The 22,019-nt window shown below is 41.9% G+C and overlaps 1 protein-coding gene across 3 annotated transcripts in view; it reads right to left on the reverse strand.

The window, feature by feature from the left end:
• Positions 1-11,005: 11,005 nt before the first annotated feature.
• NUP58 (nucleoporin 58) overlaps positions 11,006-22,019 on the reverse strand; it is a 36,051-nt gene continuing 25,037 nt past the window's right edge. For 2 of the 3 annotated variants that reach the window (XM_081909363.1, XM_081909362.1), the window contains exons 14-19: positions 21,252-21,350; positions 19,097-19,192; positions 13,313-13,402; positions 13,085-13,171; positions 12,873-12,953; positions 11,006-11,135 (exon numbers count right to left, since the gene is read on the reverse strand). In XM_081909363.1, the coding sequence (XP_081765489.1) occupies positions 11,056-11,135; positions 12,873-12,953; positions 13,085-13,171; positions 13,313-13,402; positions 19,097-19,192; positions 21,252-21,350 (533 nt within the window). In that variant the 3' untranslated portion in view covers positions 11,006-11,055. Of the gene's footprint in view, positions 11,136-12,872; positions 12,954-13,084; positions 13,172-13,312; positions 13,403-14,789; positions 17,057-19,096; positions 19,193-21,251; positions 21,351-22,019 lie in introns of those variants that run through there. The other variant, XM_081909364.1, reaches the window with a different exon arrangement.

Genomic DNA, 22,019 nt, shown 5'->3' on the forward strand with positions numbered 1-22,019 from the left:
CATTCACTACAAGGTAAGGACTCGAACCAATGGCTTCAAGTTACAATAAAGGAGATTCCGACTAAACATCAGGAATAATTTTCTGATCGTAAGAACTGTTTGACATGGATATGCTAACCTGGCTTGGGGCGGGGGTTGGGGGAGGAAGTGGGGAATATGTGTTTAAAATTTTTAAAAAGAAATAAATAAGGATCTCACGTGTCTTTTTCACAGTAGCAAAAAAGCCTTCCTGAAGACCAGTGGATTCCTGCTATGTTTGCACAATGAAAGAGACACGTGAACATTCATGACACGTACTTGAGGGTGTTGTACATGTTGATAATTCTCCATTAGGAATGTCATTCCAAACCAAGCACAAAATAGCTGGGTCAGGAGTTAGAACCATGCAAAGTCATTTGGAAGGTGAGATCAAAGCTGGCTTTTGTAGACAGCTGGACAAGTTCTCTAGTCACTTACACTAACCACCAAGCTGCTTTCCAACTGTACAGGTTGGAGAGAATGAAATAGATTTGGATATGCTGCTAAGCTCTTGATCTTTCTCATTACGTTAACACGTGACTTCCATACCATAGCATTTCGCTATCTCCAGCTATAAGCATTATTCTTTCATAATGCAAGGTGTCCACATCAGTCAGAATGAGGTGTGACAATCGTGTCAGAAAAATTAGAGAGGAGTTCATGCCAGATAATTAGCCTTAGGGCAGAACTAGGGGAGGTGAATCCATCCGCCTGCAATATTTAAACAGATTATTATGTTTCCTGAAAAGCATTTGACTAAGACTGGAGCAAAATGAGAATTCTTAAAATGCTATGTATTGCTTGTTTAGGATTGACATAGGCCAGTTTCCCTATAACATTTTAAAATGTGTCTCCTGCAAGTTCTGGAATATACTCTGCACCAAATCTTCACCAGTTTCTATTTTTGGGGGGTCAAGCTAACAATTTCTATGGGAACATTTTTCTGTAACTAGAGACTTTTAGATTGCGAGGATGCTCACCTTTGTCCCCATCTTGTTTGATGCTTCTGTTAACTAGCTGCTGCTTCTTACCACAGTTCCCAACACAAACAATCATACGTACATATGCCAAAAGCTGGCTGATTTTTCTTCCTCCTTTCAGAATAATTTCACATTCCCAGTCAGGAATCACGAAGTGAACAGGATGACATCACAATGCTGGGGTTTACGTGTTGTGTTTACTGGACACCAGTAAATAAAATAACAACCAATTGGGTTTGACAATGTCACTGGGAACAAATTGTTGTTGTTGTTGTTGTTATTATTAGTAGTAGTATATCGTCCTATACCCAGAGGTCTCAGGGCAGCTCACAACCTAAAATCACAATGTAAAGACACAAAACGCATATTAAAAACAAAAACAAATTAAAGCAATTGAGGACTGGTAAAATGAATATGCAAATACGTTCACTCCAGGAGTATTTTTAAATCTCTGTGGCACAGGCCCATGACACAAATTTGCATAAAATGTATGTATCCTGATGTATACGAATAGATGCAAATTTAGCCGATCAGCTCTGGGGGGCACAGAGATCTACTATTCCCAGAGTTCCCTGTGAAGAGGGATTGATGGTTAAACTACCCTGAGAATGGAATCTCTGTGTGGGGAATGGGGGCCTCCTCACGACCCTCAACAAACTACAGCTCCCATAATTCTTTGGGGAAAGCCATAACTGTTTAAAGTCGTATCACAGCACTTTACATGTATGGTGTTAATGTAGCCGAAGAAAGAAATGGAAGATTGACGTTGGCTCTGTGTGTTTTTGTGTATGCATGAGGGCTAAGGTCAAGAGGGATTGTGCATTTTGGATAGAAAAGGAGATGACAGTGGGATGAGGTCAGAAAAGAGGCCAAGTCACTCTTTGTGCACATAGGGGGTGGAGAATCAGTTTCACATGTTGATTCAAAATAATCCAGCCCAATCTCTGGCTGCAAGTCCCTGTTGGTAATTTTAATTAATTATTGCTCTGAGGTTAAATATAAACACCACTTGACTTCCTAATGTTCAAGAGAAAATTGATTTTTTTCCCCTCCTGCCTTTCATGCAAGATATTGGAGAGATGTGGGAGGTCATACATTTAATGCTCGCGTGCTTTGGAGGACGCAAAAATGATTAAACTTTAATGACAAATACCCCTCAAAAATCCAACTCGGCATAATGTGGTTTTATGAGTCTGTATCCAAAGGTGCCCTTTCACTTGCATCCCCCTTGGGGGTGTCCCCCCCCAAAGATCTGCTTAAATTTCACAGAGCGCTGCATGTTGATAGGGTAGTAAAATGCAAAGCTACTCATTTGCTTGTACAAGTGTAAGCCTGATAGCTCCTCTAGAACCTACTTTTCATAAACAGTATTCTTCAACCTTGGGCCCTTGGATGTTGTTGCATTACAACTCCCATCATCCCTAAACATTGGCTAAAATGTCTGAGGAATATGGAATCTCTAGTCCAACAGCATCTGAAGACCCAATGTTGAAGAAGCCTTCTCCTTACAGGTCTTTGGATCCCAACCCGTTCTGTAGTCATGGTAGAACAATACTTCACTTTGACTCTTAACATAGTTTTCGGACATCTGTCCTAGGCTTGCTTACTTATTCAATATTTTTTTTTTTAGGCCCAAACAAGTCCTCACAAGGCAGTTTCCAACATGTAAAAACAGGACATACGTAATCGCTATGTATTTTTATTGATTGGGGGGCAGCTGCCCCTCCCTGTCCCCCCTTGGCTACACCCATGAGCCCTTCCCCTCTCAGTTTCCCAAATCTTTAAGCCTACCTGAACTGGAAAGATCCGTTATATTCTCAGAATATGCAAGGATAAACAAGACATGAAGAAAAGCAGTAGTAGGATTCTGTTATATAACTTAACAGACCTGAGGAGACACAGCCAGGCTCACTGTTTTTCTCTCTTTCTAAAAATGCCATACATATAGTCTGCTAAATTCAACACGGCTTGTTTAGGATGCACCAGGCAGGCAATTTGCACTTAATAAATTAAATACAGCATGGGCAGTTTGCTATCAGAATATTATGCTCCCTAATAATCCCTGGGACATTTCCATCCAAATACATGAAGATGGCTGCATAGAACCAAAGATAGATACCCTCCAGAGGCTGCTTTTCAATATTTACACAGAGCCAAGTGCATGCTGGGAAAGGCTTCAGGAGTTCACATAGCATTGTGTGAATCCTCACGGAGGCTGTGCAGCGCAGACATGATCAATAAACTTCATAGTCATGTGTCTCAACGTAGAGTCTCGGTTCATTGATGTAGGGAGCTCCAGGGATTGGAAGAAGACAGAAGACTCATGATGTGGGAAGAAACTAGAGGGAAAACCCTGAAATAATTGTTTTCCTGTGGGGGGGGGCACTAAGAATTCTGTAATAAACTGAAGGCTTGTGCACCATCACTCGTAGAAATACTTGAACAGAGAGAGAGAGAGAGAGAGGTTTTATATGATTCTTCCTAGAATTCTAAAGAATGAAAAAATCAGGCCTTTTGTTTTTCTGTTCTTTAGTTGTGGAGAGTGTCAGATCTGAGGGTCAAGTGTGGCTGTCCACGTTCTCTGTCTGGACTGTGGAAATCTCAGCCCACACCCTCTCACTGGCCCTATGCACCCTGAATGTTTTGCCAGACTGGAACGTGTTGCTTAAACTCTGATAATGCCTCTTGCTTGTCTGGGTGCTGAGGGGTGTGTGAATGTTTGCAGAAACTTGCCTACTGCACAGAGGTAAAATATGTCTTGGTTGCCGCACACACTTTTGCCTCCAACCCTCCCTACTACAGCCACGAGACCCTAGGAAGGTTGACTAGCAGGGAACCTGCTTTTTGCCTACTCCTGCGTCACACCGTGCTTATATTTTACACAGCTGTGAAAAGGTCCAAGAGCTCTGCCACCCTTTGCATTGGGTCATTCTAAATGTGCGATGGGAAACCTGGCCCTCTGAATGTCATTGGACTACCACTCTTATCATTGACCATGCTGACTGGGCAGTGGTAAATTTTGAAATGCAGGTGCTCATTATTATGACAGCCCCAGCATAGTCACATGTCATCATCTCCTGCCAACAGGAGAGTCCAAATATACAAGGCAGCTGTGTCAGTCCATTATTTTGTGCGCGCGCGCACACACACACACACACACACACACAAAATAGCAGCAATGGATAGATAAAACCCAGTTCATTAAGATTAGAAGGGCGGGACTCTTGTGGATGTTTTCTTGGGAATAGCTCTGCTGAATTCAGTGGTGCTTGCTTCGATCTACTTAGGATGTTCAGCCAGCTGCAAACTTCAGCTTTCAATTAGAAATGCAAACAGTCTCCTTAAAAAGTGTTACCATTTAAACTGCTAGCATTTAGAAGGAATCCCATCTAAGAAAAGAAGTCTCTGCTCAGTTCTGCCCCCACCCCCATCTCTCACTTCCTCTTTGCTAATCTGACACAATCAAACCTGAAAGGTTCATTATCACCTCATTCACAATTGTCAATACCAGGAGGATCCATCAATTACTCTGGTGCTCTGGCAAGTGAGGAATCACCACTGCTGCTCAGGAAAAATAATAATCTGAAGAGTTGCATGTTTACTACTTACTACACCATTGTAGGTGGGAATGATGGATTGACACACAGTCCAGCAACACCCAGAGGCCACAGAATCCCCATCCCTGTCCTAAATGCTACCCATCCAAATTTGAAGGGCTTGGAAATGCAAATGAGTTCAGTGGCATAGCGTGGGGGGTGCAGGGTGGGCCGGCCGCACCGGGCACAACATCTGGGGGTTAGGGTTAGGGGGCGCAAATCCACGGGTTAGGGGGCGCAAATTACTTGCCTTGCCCCGGGTGCTGACAACCCACGATACGCCACTGAATGAGTTCGTGATGGTTTTTCTTTCTAAACAAACACACTGGATGTGTGTGATTGTGATAAGTGATCTTCATTAAAACCCTGAGCAGCTTGAGCTCCCAAGCATCTGACAGAACACTTCTATAACAACCTGGTACCAGCTCAGTAGTGGCTCACCTGCTTTGCATGTAGAAGGTGCAATCCCCAGCATCTCCAGATAGGACTGTGAATTATCTCTTTCTTAAATCTCGGGAGATTTCTGTATCGGCAAGTTCTGAGCTGAATGGACCAATGGTCTGGCTCCTTATAAGGCAAGCATCCTATCTGTTAGAGATGCCCTTTTGAACACTCCCACCCTTGGGAGTCTATTGGAGGGCTTCCTCAATGGTAGCTCCTGGCCAATGGAATTGACAACTAAATTCCAACTTTCAGTAAGTATTGCAAAGAGCCTTATGCCACTTGAAGGTGCCCAAAGACTCCTTGTTGTTCTTGCTGCAAAAAAATAGCGTAATAAGAGCCTGCTGGATCAGGCCAATGGCTGATCTAGTCCAGTATCCTGTTCTCAGAGTGGCCAAACAGATGCCTCTGGGAGGCCTAACAAACAGGTCTCAAAAGCACTCTCTCTCCCTCCAATTTCCAGCAGCACATCTACCCAACTGGCAATTCTTTCAATAAATGGGTTGGTTGGTGTTTTTCCTTTCAGTCTTCTTTAATACATAAGTGTTTTCTTCAGAGCTAATGTCAAAATCTGAGAAAACCAATCCAACATGGAATGGTTGAAGATCCCCAAGAAGCTGAAATAGATATTCCACAGTTAGCAAAAATACTATCAGTTGTCTGCAAACCTCCTCCAGAAATATATATCTGTACAGCTCTAACCTTGAATTAAATGAATGTTACCCGTCACATCCTTGATCCTGTCCAGAGTGCCTTTCCAAAAGACAACAATTACTGAACATGTTCAAAACACTTGCAATGTCCTTGTAATGAAATATTATTTTTTAAATCATCTAGGTTGCTTCAAGAGTTGGACATCATTGCAGGAAGATGAAATCAAGAATAGGATAAAAAACTGCACCCAAACAAGCAGGGAACGAACAGGGTGCATGTAGGCAGTCCTTATGTTTTGAAGCACATTTTATTTTGACAGTTTGCAGCATTTGTGGCAATACATTTCTTCTCAGTTTCTGTGCCGCTACAGCAAATCTTACGGCTCTGGGTGACACATATTACTCTCAGTTGAGCTGAAATAATGTTCCTTCTGTCTGTATTATAAGAATTGATTGACTCAATGGTTCAATGAGTTTCCTGGATTTTGTGCAAATACCACAACAGAATTGGTGATGACAGATGTTCTTAAACACTTCAGCTCCACAAAACTGAGTGGTCTGAAGGGATCTTCGGATAGAGTCCCTCAGGATGCTTGGAATGAACCATCAGGATTTCAGAGCCAAAGACATATGGAACAAAAGATTCTGATTCATGAAAATATATTTCAAGCAGATGCTCTGCTTTTATGAAACAGGAGTGAGGAACCTTTGGCTCACCAGATGTTGCTGAACTACAACTTAAAAACCCTTGCCATTGGCCATGCTTGGTAGGGCTGATGGGAGTTGTAGTTCGGCAGCATCTGGCAAGCCAAAGGTTCCTCACTCCTGTTGTAAAATATAAAGATATGAGCAAAATTATTTCCATAGCTTGATTAGGAAAATGCTCCTGTGATTTGGCTTCTTGGACTGGCTCCAAATCAAGTTGTATTTGCTTTTGTAGGATTATTATTAATTCTGAGCATTTTCTGTTCACGTGGCTATTCTCTTGCTGCACCAAACTATACTTTTTATTTTCCTTTTGTTTGCTTTTTTTGTTGTTCTCACTAGTCTGCTATGTAGATAAAAAAGAAAAACTCTCATCAATCCCAGCCAGCATGGTCAATGGCCAGGGATGATGGGAGTTGTAGTCCAGTAATATCTGGAGGGCCACAGGTTCCCCATCCCTTCTGTAAGAGAGAGAGTGTACTAGTGTACCCTGGTTTGGATTTCCAGCCACAAGGCTAGAAAATGCTTACGTTTATAACTGGATATAGAACAGCCATGAGTAGCCTGTGTCGCTTCAAACATTACTTGACTACATCATTCATAATCATTCATCCCATCATTCATAACCATTGATCATGTTAGCTAGGACTGATGGGAGTTGAAGTTCAAAACCATCTGGAGGGCCACAAAAGTCTTCATCCTTGACTACAATAAATGTTGGGAACGACTCCTGGTTTTCACTTGTATGCTTTAATGCTTATTGTGGCTTCCAGACGTTGCTTCAATTTAGCAGATGCAGACTATAAGATATCAAAAACAGGTCATAACCAACATTGGTGGGGAGCATATGGGCTGGCATTTGATGTGAACAACATCCTGTGTTTGCTGCAAAAACCTCGCATGCATGAGGAATCCTCATCTCACAATAAATATGATACATGTCTTGGAGCACCCTGGAGTCTCTTCCAGACAACCTGCTTGTTGAGCATCCATCCTGATTTGTTATTATATGAGATTGTCCGGGTCACGAAGAGACGGACACTACTAAACAACAACATCTTGTTTGTGGGGAGATTAGATGATGCTGTGTCAAGGCAAATGCTACCCCACACTATCCAGCAGATTTACCCAGCAATTATTGCGGGGGGGGGGGCAATATTTGGGGAAGAGGTTTGTTGTGCAAGACCTCTCCATCAATTTAGCCTTAATTTGCTAAGATGTGACTTAATCCCACCCCAAAATAGCGGCCGTCTGGAAGCACCCTGAATGTCCATTGCAAAAGGTATATAATAGATGATGGGAGCAGCACTAACAATAGAAATATTGGAGAGTGTCTCTATAAAATATTTATGTTTGAGTGATTTCCCTCCCCCTGCCCCTGTTTCCTTAGTCAGCAGCAACCCAAGACGAGTAAATATTCCTTTCTTCCTCAGCAACAGATTTGAATAATACACAGAGCTAAAACGTAATTTACATCTCAATAAAAATGTGTTTTCTTTCTTGACTCCTTTCCTTTGCTATTCCTTAGGAGGGCTGAAAAATGAAGGCAACAATCTTGGGAATAACTCTGTGTAATCATTTCGCACAATAACACTCCGTGTGCTGGGGTATAGACATGTTTTGTAGCTTGCACTGTGTGGCTGCACTTTGTGGGAGTAAGCCCGATTGAACATAGCGGGATTTACTTCTGAGTAAATAGGCTTACCAGGATTGCAGTGTAAAATGACAACGTAGCTACCTTCCTTCTCTCTCTTGTAAAACCCAGCCTTTTCTCTAACAATTTCTGCAGTAACCATCACTCTCAACTGCTTTTGAATCATGTGGCCTTCAATAGCAAAGGCTGGAATGCTCAGCCACAAAGGAAAGAAATAACATAGGGATATACAGGCTCCTCCTACCCCACTTATGCGGCGGTTATGTTCCAAGCCCCCACATGCATAAGTGAAATAGCATAAAACGGGTAACCACCCCACTTTAACAGGAAGGGCACATGGAGAAGAAGAAGAGTTTGGATCTGATATCCCGCTTTATCACTACTCGAAGGAGTCTCCAAGCGGCTAACATTCTCCTTTCCCTTCCTCCCCCACCACAAACACTCTGTGAGGTGAGTGGGGCTGAGAGACTTCAGAGAAGTGTGACTGGCCCAAGGTCACCCAGCAGCTGCATGTGGAGGAGCGGAGACGCGAACCCGGTTCCCCAGATTACGAGTCCACCGCTCTTAACCACTACACCACACTGGAGACAGTGTGTGTGCAAAGTGAATCCAGATATAGGGAAGCTTGGAAGTTGGTGACTCCCCCCCAGCGTGTGGACAGGCAGTGGTAGGGGGCAGACAGAGTGAGGAGGACCAAGCGAGCATCAGGTGGATGAGGCTGGGCCAGGCAGGTTGACCTTCCTGTCCCCTCCAGTTCCCTGCTTCTCCACCCAAGCCCAAGTGAGGTCCAGGAGAGGCAGAGCAGGGAGTACCCCTATGCCAGATGCCTGGTGGACAGTGTCGGAAATTCAAAATGGTGGCTTATAACCAGCTGGCATGGAGGTCCCAGGGCAGATGCCAGTGTTGGTTGGTCTGTTGGGGTCCTAGGACCGTGGAAGTTACCTGTTGGGCCCTGACATTCAGCCTGCCCAGATCAATGTTATACGTCAGAGGAGATAGAATCAGCCTCCCAACAATACCATCTTGGTACAGTGGTACCTCGGGTTAAGAACTTAATTCGTTCTGGAGGTCCATTCTTAACCTGAAACTGTTCTTAACCTGAGGTACCAATTTAGCTAATGGGGCCTCCCGCTGCCACCACACAATTTCTGTTCTCATCCTGAAGCAAAGTTCTTAACCCGAGGTACTATTTCTGGGTTAGCGGAGTCTGTAACCTGAAGAATCTGTAACCTGAAGCACCTGTAACCCGAGGTACCACGGTATTATGTCTATAACCAAATATAAGCTTGAGGGGTTTGGTTATGTTTATGAGTTAACTGCTTTTTCAAAAATGGGTTTCTTTGTGTTTGGTCCATTTAGTTCACTGGTTTACTTTTAAGAAAGAATAGTAGGGTATTATAAGTGTGTTAACTCGTTAATTAACGGTAACAAGTCACACCTAGCACAGTTGAGAGGATGAGTGCGGGAGAGACTTTGCATATAAAATACTAATTCATTTCATGAATACACATGTGTGCACACACAACCTTGGCAATGGTGCGTGTACTCTGTGTATGTTTATATATACACACACAGAAAATGACACACACATACATATAAACACACAAAGGCAGAGCTCATACTGCTTTTCCCATTGCAGATGTATTGAAAACTAGGATGGAAGGGAGAGAAGACCTTGGTCTTCTTTTATTTAGCAGCCACAGAGCTTGTGGAAGGTGTAAAATTGAGGGCACTTGGAAATGAGGTCATCTGTGTCTCCACATACGAGATGCAGGATGGGGCTATGAGTTAAACCAACATGAACCCAGCTGCAATTTAAAATTAATTTTGAGAGTGCCTTAACGTTTGAAATCAACACCATAGAATTTTAATCCAGCCTTTAGCCTGTTTGAAGATTTTATGTCAAGTACAATTATTAAAATAAAGCCATGGTTTAAAAGCCACAAATGTTTCAGAAAGGAAAGTCATGGACCTAGGGTTCTATTTCATTATAGAAAGAAGCTGAGATCCAAAGGAAGGAGTTGCTTCTTGTTTTGCTACAGCAGCAATGCAGAAGAGGCAGGGCACTTTTTAAGACGAGTAGTGTGGGCTTGTCTCTTCAGCTGCAGAAACTGCTGTTTCCCTTTGTTGATTTAATAAACCATGGTGGTCAATCTAAATGGGCAAAACTGCCACCCAAAGGTCCAGCACAGTTTCCCAGGTCATGCAAAGCAAGTTGCCATGTGGCTCACCAAGTTACACAAATAATTTCCATACCTCAGTCTGCAGCATCCAGCAGTATCACGGAGATTTGTCATGTGTTTATCAAGATTATGAAATACAATTACAGGAGGGAAGGATACAATTTTAAGGAAAAGTTGTATGCCGTTATTATTGCACTGGAACCAACGTAAAAAAGAAGCTGTAACTATGGATGCATTGTGCAGAACATGATTAATTACATATCTTCATACATTAGAAAGTGGGTTCAGGCAACCATGTTATTCTGAGAATGCTTGCAGTTCTACCACAAAGCAACCCAGTTGCTCTGGGTTCTCAGGATAAGGCAAATAACTCTATCCTTTCTTTCCTAGGATACAGCCTGCACATAAATGCTCAACATGTGACTTTGTTCTGGACTGCCAGCTTTTCAAACTGCCTCTGTAGCTATGCTTTTAACAGCTTATTGAGATGCAGGAATTAGCAGGCAAAGCTTCCCATAACACAGAGATATCCATTGCTGCAGAACCAGCTGCTGCTAAAGGCACAGGAGCGTACCAAGAAGCTATTGGCAAGCCTACCTTCATTTTAAGCTTTGTTAGGGATGTAATCACAGATCAAGAAGCCTAGGTCACCTTTGTAATAATTCTTGAGAAAAAACGACAGGTACAAAGTCTGGTCTTGGTATCAGTGCTGTATTAGGATCAAGGCATGGGGGGGAGAGAGAGAGAGAGAGAGAGAGAGAGAGAGAGAGAGAGAGAGAGAGAGAGAATGGCCATTTCTTGTCCAGGAGTTTAATTCTATGCACCTTAGTTTAATTTTGTTGCTGTAACCTCCCCATTTTCTAGGATGGTGCTAAGTGCTACTGGTGAACGCCGCTTAATGATGCCTGAGGTAAAGAGAAAAAACAATTTAGGCCAGGAGATTGGGAATAATTTTCAAAAGTAAACATCCAGGTATCACATGCCAGTGGTGGGTGTGGCTAGAGACAAAAGTGGGAGGAGCAATTCATGTAAATCTCACTATTTTTTCCCTTTTCTTTTTTTACAGCAGGCCAGCTTCTACACACACACACACACACACACACACACACACACACCACTCCTCTGTACCCTCCATTAGGGCAATAAAGAGGCATTATCAGATGTCAATAACACATTTCAGCCAAGCAAAAACATTCAAGGAGGGGGTGAAGCAGGACCAGTGAATGGCGTGGCCTGGGGAATGTCCTGAGGGCCAGAGAGGCCAGAACGCATTATTTGTCATTATTTATTAAATTTATATACTGTACCACCTTTCATCCAAAGTTCTCAAGGTGATTCACAAGACAGATGAAAGCACAAATAAATAGAAAACAAAACAATAGCAACTCTTCTTTGAGAGTTGTTAGGAAGAGCCACATTCTCCTCACGGAGCTACAATTCCCAGAGTTCTCTGTGGAGAGGGATTGATTGTTAAACTCTGGGGATTGGAATAAGAGTCTGTTAACAACTCTCAGCGGCCTTAACAAACTACACATCCCAGGATTCTTTTGGGGAAGTCATGACTGTTTAAATACTGCTTTACATATATATAGGGCAGAACAGGTGTCAGTGCAGTCGATATTGAGATAGATGGTCTGACTCAGTATTGAGGCAGCTTCCTATATTGTATGGGAATTCAGTGGCTGGAGCTTCTAATGTATTTATTTTCACTTAGGAGCAGAAGGTGCCTGCTGAATTGGAGCCGAGTGTGGAGTTCTGCATGGTGGGTAGAAAATCTTTGGTAGTAGTAGTATCAGTTCAGAAAAGCAAGGAGGTCCGAAGTCTTTCCACTGATATTGCGGGGGGGGGGGGGCTGGACTAGTAGGCACTTATTGCCACCTAGTGGTAATGATAATGTGTGGCAGGATTAAGGTATGTATAAGAGCTGTTTGACGGACTGCCTCAGAAGATGGTGAGTTCTTCTTCATTAGATAGGGCAGCCATCTGCTGAGGTTGCAAGGTGGATATAATGATCAGACCTTTTTTGGGGGGGGGCAGAGCTCCTTTCCACTCTAAAAAATGTATGATTCCATATAATCCAGTGCTTTCCTCCCTGACCAAAGACACAGACAGCAAGTTTGGGGGGTGGGGAGAATAATCCCACCTCAAATCTTTTAGCTGGAGTTGCAAGGATTGAGCCCAAACTTTTCTCTTTTGGGTGGGAGGGAAAACAAAGCGTATTCTGTACCAGTGGATTATGGTCCACTCTTGCTGGACAATGCATGTCTTCAGGTAGGGTAAGAGTTGTCTTTAGCTAGGAAAGACCTAGAGAAAAGTTATCTCAGGTGCAGGGAGCATTTAGCCCTCCAGTTGTTGCTGAATTACAACTCCCCTCATTGCTCGCCACTGGCCATAGTTGCTGGGGCTGATATGAGTGCAGGCCTAAACCCCAGTTATCTACACAGCTTGCCAAGCAGATTTCAGCAAGCTAATATTTTGTAATCTGACATCTATCTCCTTATCTCTGGGGAAAGTCAACACGAGACCTGTAAAACACTTTATACAGTGGAAATCCATTCAGATTTCACCCTCCTGCACCAGCTACCTCTGAGCTGAAAAGCATAGTAGGAACCAGAGCATAAATGTCATAGAAATTATCTAACCTGGCACAGTCTTCATTAAGAGTATGTTTGGTGCATATCCTATTGAAGTACATGATCCACTGGGTACTGGGCCTGGAATTCCTGCATAAGTGCCACACAGAAATAGAACACAAACATCTGATTGTAAGCAATTTCTATGGGTGGGGTGGGGGTGTTTGTGCTACAGCAAGAAAACCAAAGTGTTGCAGCACCTTACAGACTAACAAATTTACCTAGTGTATTCATCATGAATGGGTTCGGTGAACATCCTACTGAAGTGCACGATGCAGCAGGAGTCGGACATGGTGAACTCGAAACCCCTGTATAAGCACCATAGAAATAAAAGTCAAACACCTGTTTTTCTTATCCTGATACCAAATTGAAACAATTCCATGCAGAGTTGCTTGGTGTTGCAGCAAAAGCAAAGATCCCTGCGGCAACGTTAAGGTTGCAAAATTTACCTGAGGCATAATCCGTTGTAAATATCTTTGGTATATTTCCCATTGCAACAGGTGATGCACTAGAAGCTGGACCAGATCCACTAGGCATTCCTACGTAAGCACCACAGAAACAAAGAGTCAAACATTTGATTTACTTATCTAGATACAAATTATAAAAGTTTTTTGGGGGTAGCTGTGTGTCAGCAAAAAAACAAAACAAAGAGCCCTGGGTAAAGGGCTAATGTATTCTTTGTTGAGAATATGTTCAGTGTGTATCCCATTGAAGCACACAATCCATATGGAATTCCTGCACAAACTACATAGAAATAGTACATAGACATCGCATTTCCTCATCATATGTTGTAAACCATTTCAGGGGGGAATTAGCTATCACCCAAGGTATTAAAGTTACCAAACGTCCAATATCAAGTGTAACTTTTTCATGATCTTTTGTAATGGCCAGTGGTTGAAACAACAAATGATACGGATCATTCAATATTTTAATTCATCTATCCAGGTTTTGAGCTGAAGACAAAAAATAAAGGTTGTAAGGTATGATGTGAGATGCCTTAGAAGCTGACAGATCCCTGATACCAACCCTATACTGTAATTAATAAAAAAAAGAAGTAACATGAAGCATAGAATTGTATTGAGTCAGTCAAAATTTTATAATATTTAAATGCTGAATTGGGAACTATCCAACCCAAGTGCCAAATCAGTAAAATGTTCCTAAGTGTAGGGAGGACTCAGGGTGTTCTCTCCACACTCAAGGAGTTCCAGTGTTCTTCAGCAACACAATTGCAGACGTGAATATAATGGACAAAGAACACCAGAAACTCCAAGTACGACGACAGTTCATTTTTCTGTCCATTGTGATCGAGGCTTATAAAGCCTTTTAAAGGCTCAGGACCACAATGCCTCAAGGACTGCCTCTCCTCATATGAACAGACCCAGACTCTGTGTTTATCACCTGAGGTCCTTCTTCATGTGACTCCCCCATGAGAGGTTGGGAGGGCAGCAACACAAGAACAGGGACTTTTCTGCAGTGGCTCCCCATTTGTCGAATGCTCTCCCCAGGGAGGTTCGGCCGGCGTCTTCATTATATGCCTTTAGGCGCCAGGCCAAAACGTTTCTCTATAACCAGGCCTTTGGTGAATTAAACGATCTATGGCCTTTTAAACTGTTGGGGATGCGTGTGTTGTTTTTGTTACTGTTATGTATTTTGTGTTTTTAATACTGTGGTCCTCAGAAGGGTGGTATAGAAAATAATTGAATTGAAAGGAATTGCTGCTGGTTAAATCCGGGGATTGGATTGGATCATATGTTACACTGGCCATACAAATGCATATTGGGAAACGCTCAGGGTTGTTCTTATGTAACAGAAAACATATTGTTTGAATCAGCAGCACCGATATTCCACTGATGCACAATATCATGTGTGGGGGATCACAGCCCAAGAGGAATGAAAACACCATCCAGAAATAAATGCAAGTATTACTGACACATCACACTTCAATCCATTTTATTATTTGTAGAACAGAAAAGATGCACATATGGACAAAGACAACACGGTTAAAAAAATAGGTTCACAAATTATATACAAAGAAATTTTAACATTTTAATATTGTAAAAAGCAGTTAACATACATCCAAGTTTGCACATCTTTTTTTGCTGGAGCCCAAATACAAATTCAAAACAGAACTGTGGCCTGAAATTTGTTTTTAAGTTTTCCTTAATTCTGTCAAGTTTAATTTCCTCCTCCTTCCAAAAGAAAAACGGCCCATACTTCATATATAAAGGTGAAAAGACTTGTGTTAAGTAAGCTGTTCCCCTTACTTCTGAATGCATCACACTCAGGACTCACACATTTGCCAGACGACTTGCTGTTGCACCGAGACAAAAAACGCTGGCGGAACTTACAAAAATAGTAATGCCTGAAAGCAACCAACTTCAAAACCAGAGAATACATATGTGCACGACTTATCTTTTTGTTTTTTAAAGGTGCCTAGATGAGAACTACGAATATCTGCTTGGAGTTATATACAAAATATTCTTTGTGTAAAAAGGCTAGACCTCACAAAAATCTGTACACAAACACGCGCGCACAAACACACACACACACACACACACACACACAGAGCAATGATCTGATGGGCTAATTTACAGCCCGGCCCTCAAAAGAGATGGCACAAGCCCCATTGAAGTGAATGGGGTCTGTGCTGGCAACACAGTTCAAGGACTATGACTGTAGTCCCTCATTTAAGGCAATAAATGTTCCTGTTGTTTCTGTTTTAAAACATTCACTGAGCTGGAGATGCAGCTCAACTAATGCAAGGCTATTACTATTGTAATTGTGTCAAATATTGTAGTTTACTCTCAAGTGTCCTGCTGTGATCGACCCTTCGTAGCCTCTTACCATGCCTGCTATCTGTAAGCATCAATTCATGCAGAATGATGAGAGAAGCAGAGTCTGTCTGCTCTAGGATGTAAGTGAGCCCTAAGTTTAAGTGGACCCATCTGTTCCAAAACAGCCCCGTCTTATGCAAACCACTCGTGCACACGGCCTGCTCATGTGAACAGCCCAACATGGGAGAGCACCACATTGATTTTTATGGGCAGACATTTCTGCATTCTCAAAGCATCCTTTGGGAAGCACCTGTGGTATCACTCCCATGTATTCTTCTTGCGAGACCACACTGCTTGTGTGAGCTGTTTGTGAAAACTAAGGCTGTTTCAGAATGCACTAATCAGTCATCAGCTCTCCAAAAATCTACCTGAAGCCCTCTAGTTCGCATGGCTGCAGTTGAGCAACTGTACAGCAAAGACACATCACCACAGCTGAGAACCAAACCGGTCTGAGAACGTTTACATTGAACATCCAGTTCATTTTAAAGCACTGAATGGAAAACAAAACAGAAATGGAAAACAGACAAAACAGCCCACAATGTCTCACATGCATTAGTAAATGTTACAGCTGGTTTTCCAATATGCTGCCACAACATGGGAATGGAGAAAGAACCCAAAACACAAACTTGAAAACGTTCTGTCTTACAAGACAAGGTCTGAAATGCATGGTATGTACCCATATACATATCCGAGTGTGCGTTTATACTGTATATATTTACACACATATTCACAAAACCACCCTGATGTTCTTTAAAAGGCCATATCAAGAAACAGAAGACATGGACTCAAGCATTTGCACTAGAATATACTTTACCTGTACAAGGAAACCAAATATGCATCTCTCTATATGGTTTAAAGCATATTAACAAAAATATCCTGTTACTAATCTTAGGTTAAATAGATGGTTTTACACAGTTTCTTAATAATGAAGTGCATATCTAAAAACTATGATCCCCCCCCACAAAAAAGGATTCTTACACGAGTTCTGAGTCACCCAAAAAATAGCTGTTTGTTACAATTACGTTTTATAATCCAGAATGGGAAGAAGTAGCAAAATGTTATAAATCTCCAAGGACACAGAGCACCTACTATATATCAGCTTAAAAAAATAGATTTCCCCCCAGGATGACTTATGCCAATGAGTTGTCCCTTTTCTCTGACCCTAGCCCTCCCACCCCCCTTTTCACATTTATCTTTTCCCCCTCTTGTTCCCAGCTGGGGGTTTCTTCAGCTGGAGAAGCTGTCCTCCTGTGCCAAAACTTGCAGAGGCTGGGTTGGACACCCCAAAAGTCAGGCCAGCAGATGCCGTGATGCCAGGATTGCTGAAGTTAAACCCAGATGTGCTCGAACTGCCAAAGCCTTGTAGAGGAGGGGAAAATATTTGAACGTGAGAGACGCTGTGATCACATCAGTCTCCTAGTCAAGGCAGCTAGGGACAATCTACTGTACTACAGCTGTGGAATAAATTCTAGGCAGGTCATAAGCAAGTTCTGGTTCTTTAAACCAGGCATGGACAGACGCCAGGGCTTATGGGATCTGCTTTTTTCATTTCTTCACTAGAACTGAAAGGTATACCACCTGGAGCCAGGTGGGGTGGTCATGCCAAATGGAAACTGGCAGCTCAGGGGGCTGAGCCAATTACATATTGTGCCCCTGAGCCAGACACTGGGATCACCTGTATATACAAGTATATCTGACGAGACAACAGAAAAGGAATGGCAACAGCTCAATTTAGAAAAACAAGAAACAGAAGCCCTTCTTATCCCAGTAACTGGGACTAAGAAACCTTAGGCCTTATGTGCTGCTTCTAGAGAGAACCAGGTGTTAGATGAAGCAGCACATTAGAACCCTTCTACCATGAAGAGAAGCTCTCTTCCTTTCCGATGAGTCCAGAAAACAGGACCTGGCATGTCCTGAAAAACTAAGATACTTAAGATAAACACTAAATCTGGATAGTACCATCTTTAGCAGAGGTATGTTATGCTTTCACAAAGCAGGTTGTCAGAGTGCCACTCTGGAACATTTGGCACTGATATTACCTGGTTTTCAGTGAAGCCTTTCCCATTTGCCTAGGGCATTTTAAATGGTTTTTGGAATTGTATGGTATTCTGTTTTTAGCTTTGTTTTACCTCATTACATTTACTGGTTGGCTTGAAATTCTATTTGTATGTTGTGAAAATTAATTTTATTTACCCTTCTGCACACCACCCTGGAAAGCTTTTAAATTAAGGATGGATTAGAAATATTCTAACGGTAAATAAATTGATAACATGAAGTGAGGAGCAAGTCTATGAAGCGACCTGATGAGAAAAAGTTCCTTGCACATATTGTCAATAGTTGTTAAGCATTTTCAATTCCACACTAAGGTTAAACCCATCCAAGGAAGTTAATAATTAAGCTGGGAATCCAATTAACATTGCAACCATGAGTTGATGGTGATAGCCAATTAGCTTACAATAACTTCAAGGAAAGGTGTTTTGATTAAACATCAGATCTACATTCAGTGGGGCGGGGAGGAAGAGTCTATAGTGAGGGTAGTTGATTCTGCAGGTGCAGTTAAGTTCTTAAGCATATTCCAATAGGGCTACTTTTGTATTTAAGTGGTTTGTATGTAAAGACTACATAATCCAAAAACCTGACCTTATCCACCCTGAGGGGTACCCAGTTTGGGAAACGTATTAGGTACAACTCTTACTTTTAACCCCAAAAGTGCAGCAGATACTTCGAGTCCTTTTAATGGACAAAGGCTAGAATATGAACCATCATACAGCTAGTCACATGCACCCAGAATAGATATGGATTTGCTTTTCTCAAAAGTAAACTTACAAAGTTACTGCCTAACTACAATTAAGAGGCATAAAACAATTGCCAATGCTTCACTGAGAGGTGTGCAAGTGGTTCGGAGAAATAACTGGTTTAGATTAGCTAGCAATAAATGAGCTGGCAGAAACTGGTGCTTTTGAAACAAGCTAGTATGCAAAATTGCACTCCAGCGAAAGGTATGGCTGCATCTCTAGCTAGCTCATCACCATGTCTCTATAAAGCTGCTGAAATGACTTCTTCCTTTTAAGTAGCAAATCTATCGTATCATACCCTACAATGCCGTTTTCTTCATCTTCGAAAGATTTGCTATGCAGCATTGAGGGAGACGGTATTTGAGAAAAGCAAGCCCAAAGTTCCCATGGAAGGGCCTATGGATTCGCACTACTGAGCTTGCGAGAAGGAAATGAAAACACTTTTCTAATCTACTAAATTATCCTTCTTCAGATGGGAGCTTCCAAAACCATTCTGAAAACTATAATTTCCACAAACAGAAGATTTGAATGCATCGACTAAGGTGGATGCCATGCGTTAGGTATTGATAACTTATAATACCTTAACACTCAGAACAGAACAAACCTGCACTAAGGCTTCCTGAAGGCTTATTTGTAGCTCCAAATCCAAAAGATGGTGCACCCGTGCCACTGCTTCCAAAAGCAGAGCTACTTCCAAACCCTAGTGGAACAATAGTGAAGACAGGGAACACACGTTAAGATACACACAGGGCTAGGTTGCTTTCGAGAATTGGCCTTCCACAATGTCTCTTCAACATATACTCTGCAGCATTGGAGCTATTGTTATTGAACTGCCATGGGAAGGTTAAAAAAAGGGGTTTATCTGCACAATACTTCATTATTAAGTCTGATTAAATAGAAAAGTCTGCAGGCAGACACACATTCTTCAATTGCTCTTAATAGATTAGGGAAGTTAGGGAAACGAGATGCATAGTAGGTTCAACTGATTAAGGACTGATTAAGGACTGATTAAAGGACTAACTTTGTCAAACCTGGATGTGATTGCAGAAGGCTGTGGGTTGGACTAGACTTTTGGTGGCAGACACAGAAGGTAGTTTGGCATTCTTGTCAAACCCATGGTTGAGTAAATAACAAGTAAGATTCCCTCCAATTATGGGGGTAGAGAGGCAACTTTCTGCTTTGGGAGACAAGGGTTCTACCCCCACTTATAGAATTTACTTGTAAGAAAATAGAATACTGCTATGATTTCAGCAGACTTGCTTTCAAGCAAGCATGCATAAGGTATCATCAGCCTTCTTACTAAGGAGGCAATAAAACGCCCACCTTCTTCCCCAAACATGGCTGGAAAGGAAGTCTTGCATCTCAACTCCCACACTTCCACTTAGGGCAATAAATGGAGGGAGCATCTCCCTTGCTGGAAATAGCAATAACCTGGCAAGACTCTTCAGGAAGGCCGGTTTCACACTCCACTTGCCCCCACCACATAGGACTGGTAGTTTACTGAGCAACAGAAATATGTATACTCAGAAACTACAGAGAGCTGCGCTTACACCTCCATTTCTGGAAACGGGAGGTGAAGGGAGAATCATGACCGAAACCTAACACAAATGGCAAAGTAGTACGCTGCAGCTCATGCAAGTTTAAAAAGATTTGATTTCCTTTAACAATGCTTTTTGCACCTCTTGGTTTGCTATTCTATTCTTGCAGCTAATCTCAGCTACTTTATATGGTGGGGTATCTTCACCAGCGCTTTTTGTTGCGTTTCTGACAGCTTTAGGTTTATTCTCCTTTTCTCCATGGATTTCCTGTACACACTCACACAATAACTTGTATTTACACGCACAGAATATGTGCAGACTTTAAAGACCAGGAAATGGCAAAGGGGTCATTTCTTCAAGGGAAATTTGCCAATGCACCAGTTTAGCAACACATGCTTGACATGGAGTTTCGCTGTGGCTATTCTAAAGTATCCGCAGAGATCTATCAACCTGATGGTTGCTCAGGCATAAAGGAAAATGGAACACCTCTCTCTGCATATCAGCAACAGGGGATGAAGTGTGTGCTGTATCAGCCAATTCCCAGAATAGATCCTAAAACATATTAACAGAATAGGCCAAAAAGCTGGTACCGACACCAGTGAAATTATATTTTTGTGAACCGTGCACTAATTTAGGTTCCAAATGCACCCTATACCCTACGATCAATGCACATGTCAAATAACAGAAGCATATCTATGTGCAAACACAAAAGAACAGAAGCCTCAATATACATTTAGGCAACCAGTCATCTCTATCCCACAAAATGTCTGTTTAAATAGAAGTGGTTTAGATGAGATGCCTTGATGTATTCTAAGAAGGATAAAGTCTTGGTGATCTCACACTATCATACAGATGCCCAAATGAGCATAGAGATCAGGGCAGATTAAGTGGAAGGGTGCATGATGGAGATGGCAACGCAAAGGAATCATCTTGGCTGAGAATAGGGAAATAAGGACTAGAAAGGTAGATTTGTCCCACTCTCTCAATGGGTGCTTACAATTGCAATAGGCTTTCTAACCCAAAATGGGAAGTTGAGAGTACAGAACCAGAGGCTGGTAGTGCTTTTGTATCAATTCATGTGGATTACGGGGCTTGATCTTGCTTATTTAGCACAAGACATTTAGGAATTTAGTTCTACGGGTGACGTGTGCTGCCTAGTCCAATTCAGGAAGTGCTGTATAGTAGTAATTCAGTGAAACATTAGAAAAAGTTAAAGTGTACCTCCAAGGCTTGAAGACCCTAAGCCACTTGATTGCAAGCCAGTGCCAATACCTGAACCGAATGGCGTTCCAAAACTAACTCCCAAGGACGGCTGTGGCCCTGGTGTAAAAAAAAAACGAAAACAAAACTTGCCTTACTCTTTCGCAACAGAGATCCATGACGTAAACCCTTCCATTAAAGAGAGTAAATAATCACAGCTTAACAAACGCTTTCTGAAGCACCCAGACTTTCATTATAATTCCTCCCCAAACTATCTTAGCATCTGAATCAGTAATTTCTTAAGATACAAAATGCAATACAAGATGAAACTACTGGTAAGCCTAGCATATTACGCCACAGCATGAAACCATGATATTATGACAACTCAGCATGTAAGTTAGAATTTCTGCTCCTTGCTGGAATTATGTCTGAATATCCTATAAGCAGCTAGAAGTGATTCTTTAAAAATAAAGTTTTATAGGAACATGGTTAAAATTACCACGTTACAAATGTCTGATATTAAATACTCATTTGAGTATTTTATCCAAGTTCTTTAAAAAAAACCAACCCACCAAAAACAAAGTGAAACAAGTTGATAAAACACAAGACAATAACTTTGTTTTATTAAATTTATTGATCATTTTAGAGCAAGTCAAAACATGACAATTAAAACTGGTTCACACAAAAAAATGATAGTTACTGAGTTGTTAGAACTTTGCTACATTTACAACCATTTTGCCTGCTTAAATAAACATTTACAGAAAAGGCACAGATGTGTACCTTAACCAA

This window comes from Podarcis melisellensis, assembly GCF_964234715.1.
Source record: "Podarcis melisellensis genome assembly, chromosome: 4".
NCBI classification, from domain to species: Eukaryota; Metazoa; Chordata; class Lepidosauria; order Squamata; family Lacertidae; genus Podarcis; species Podarcis melisellensis.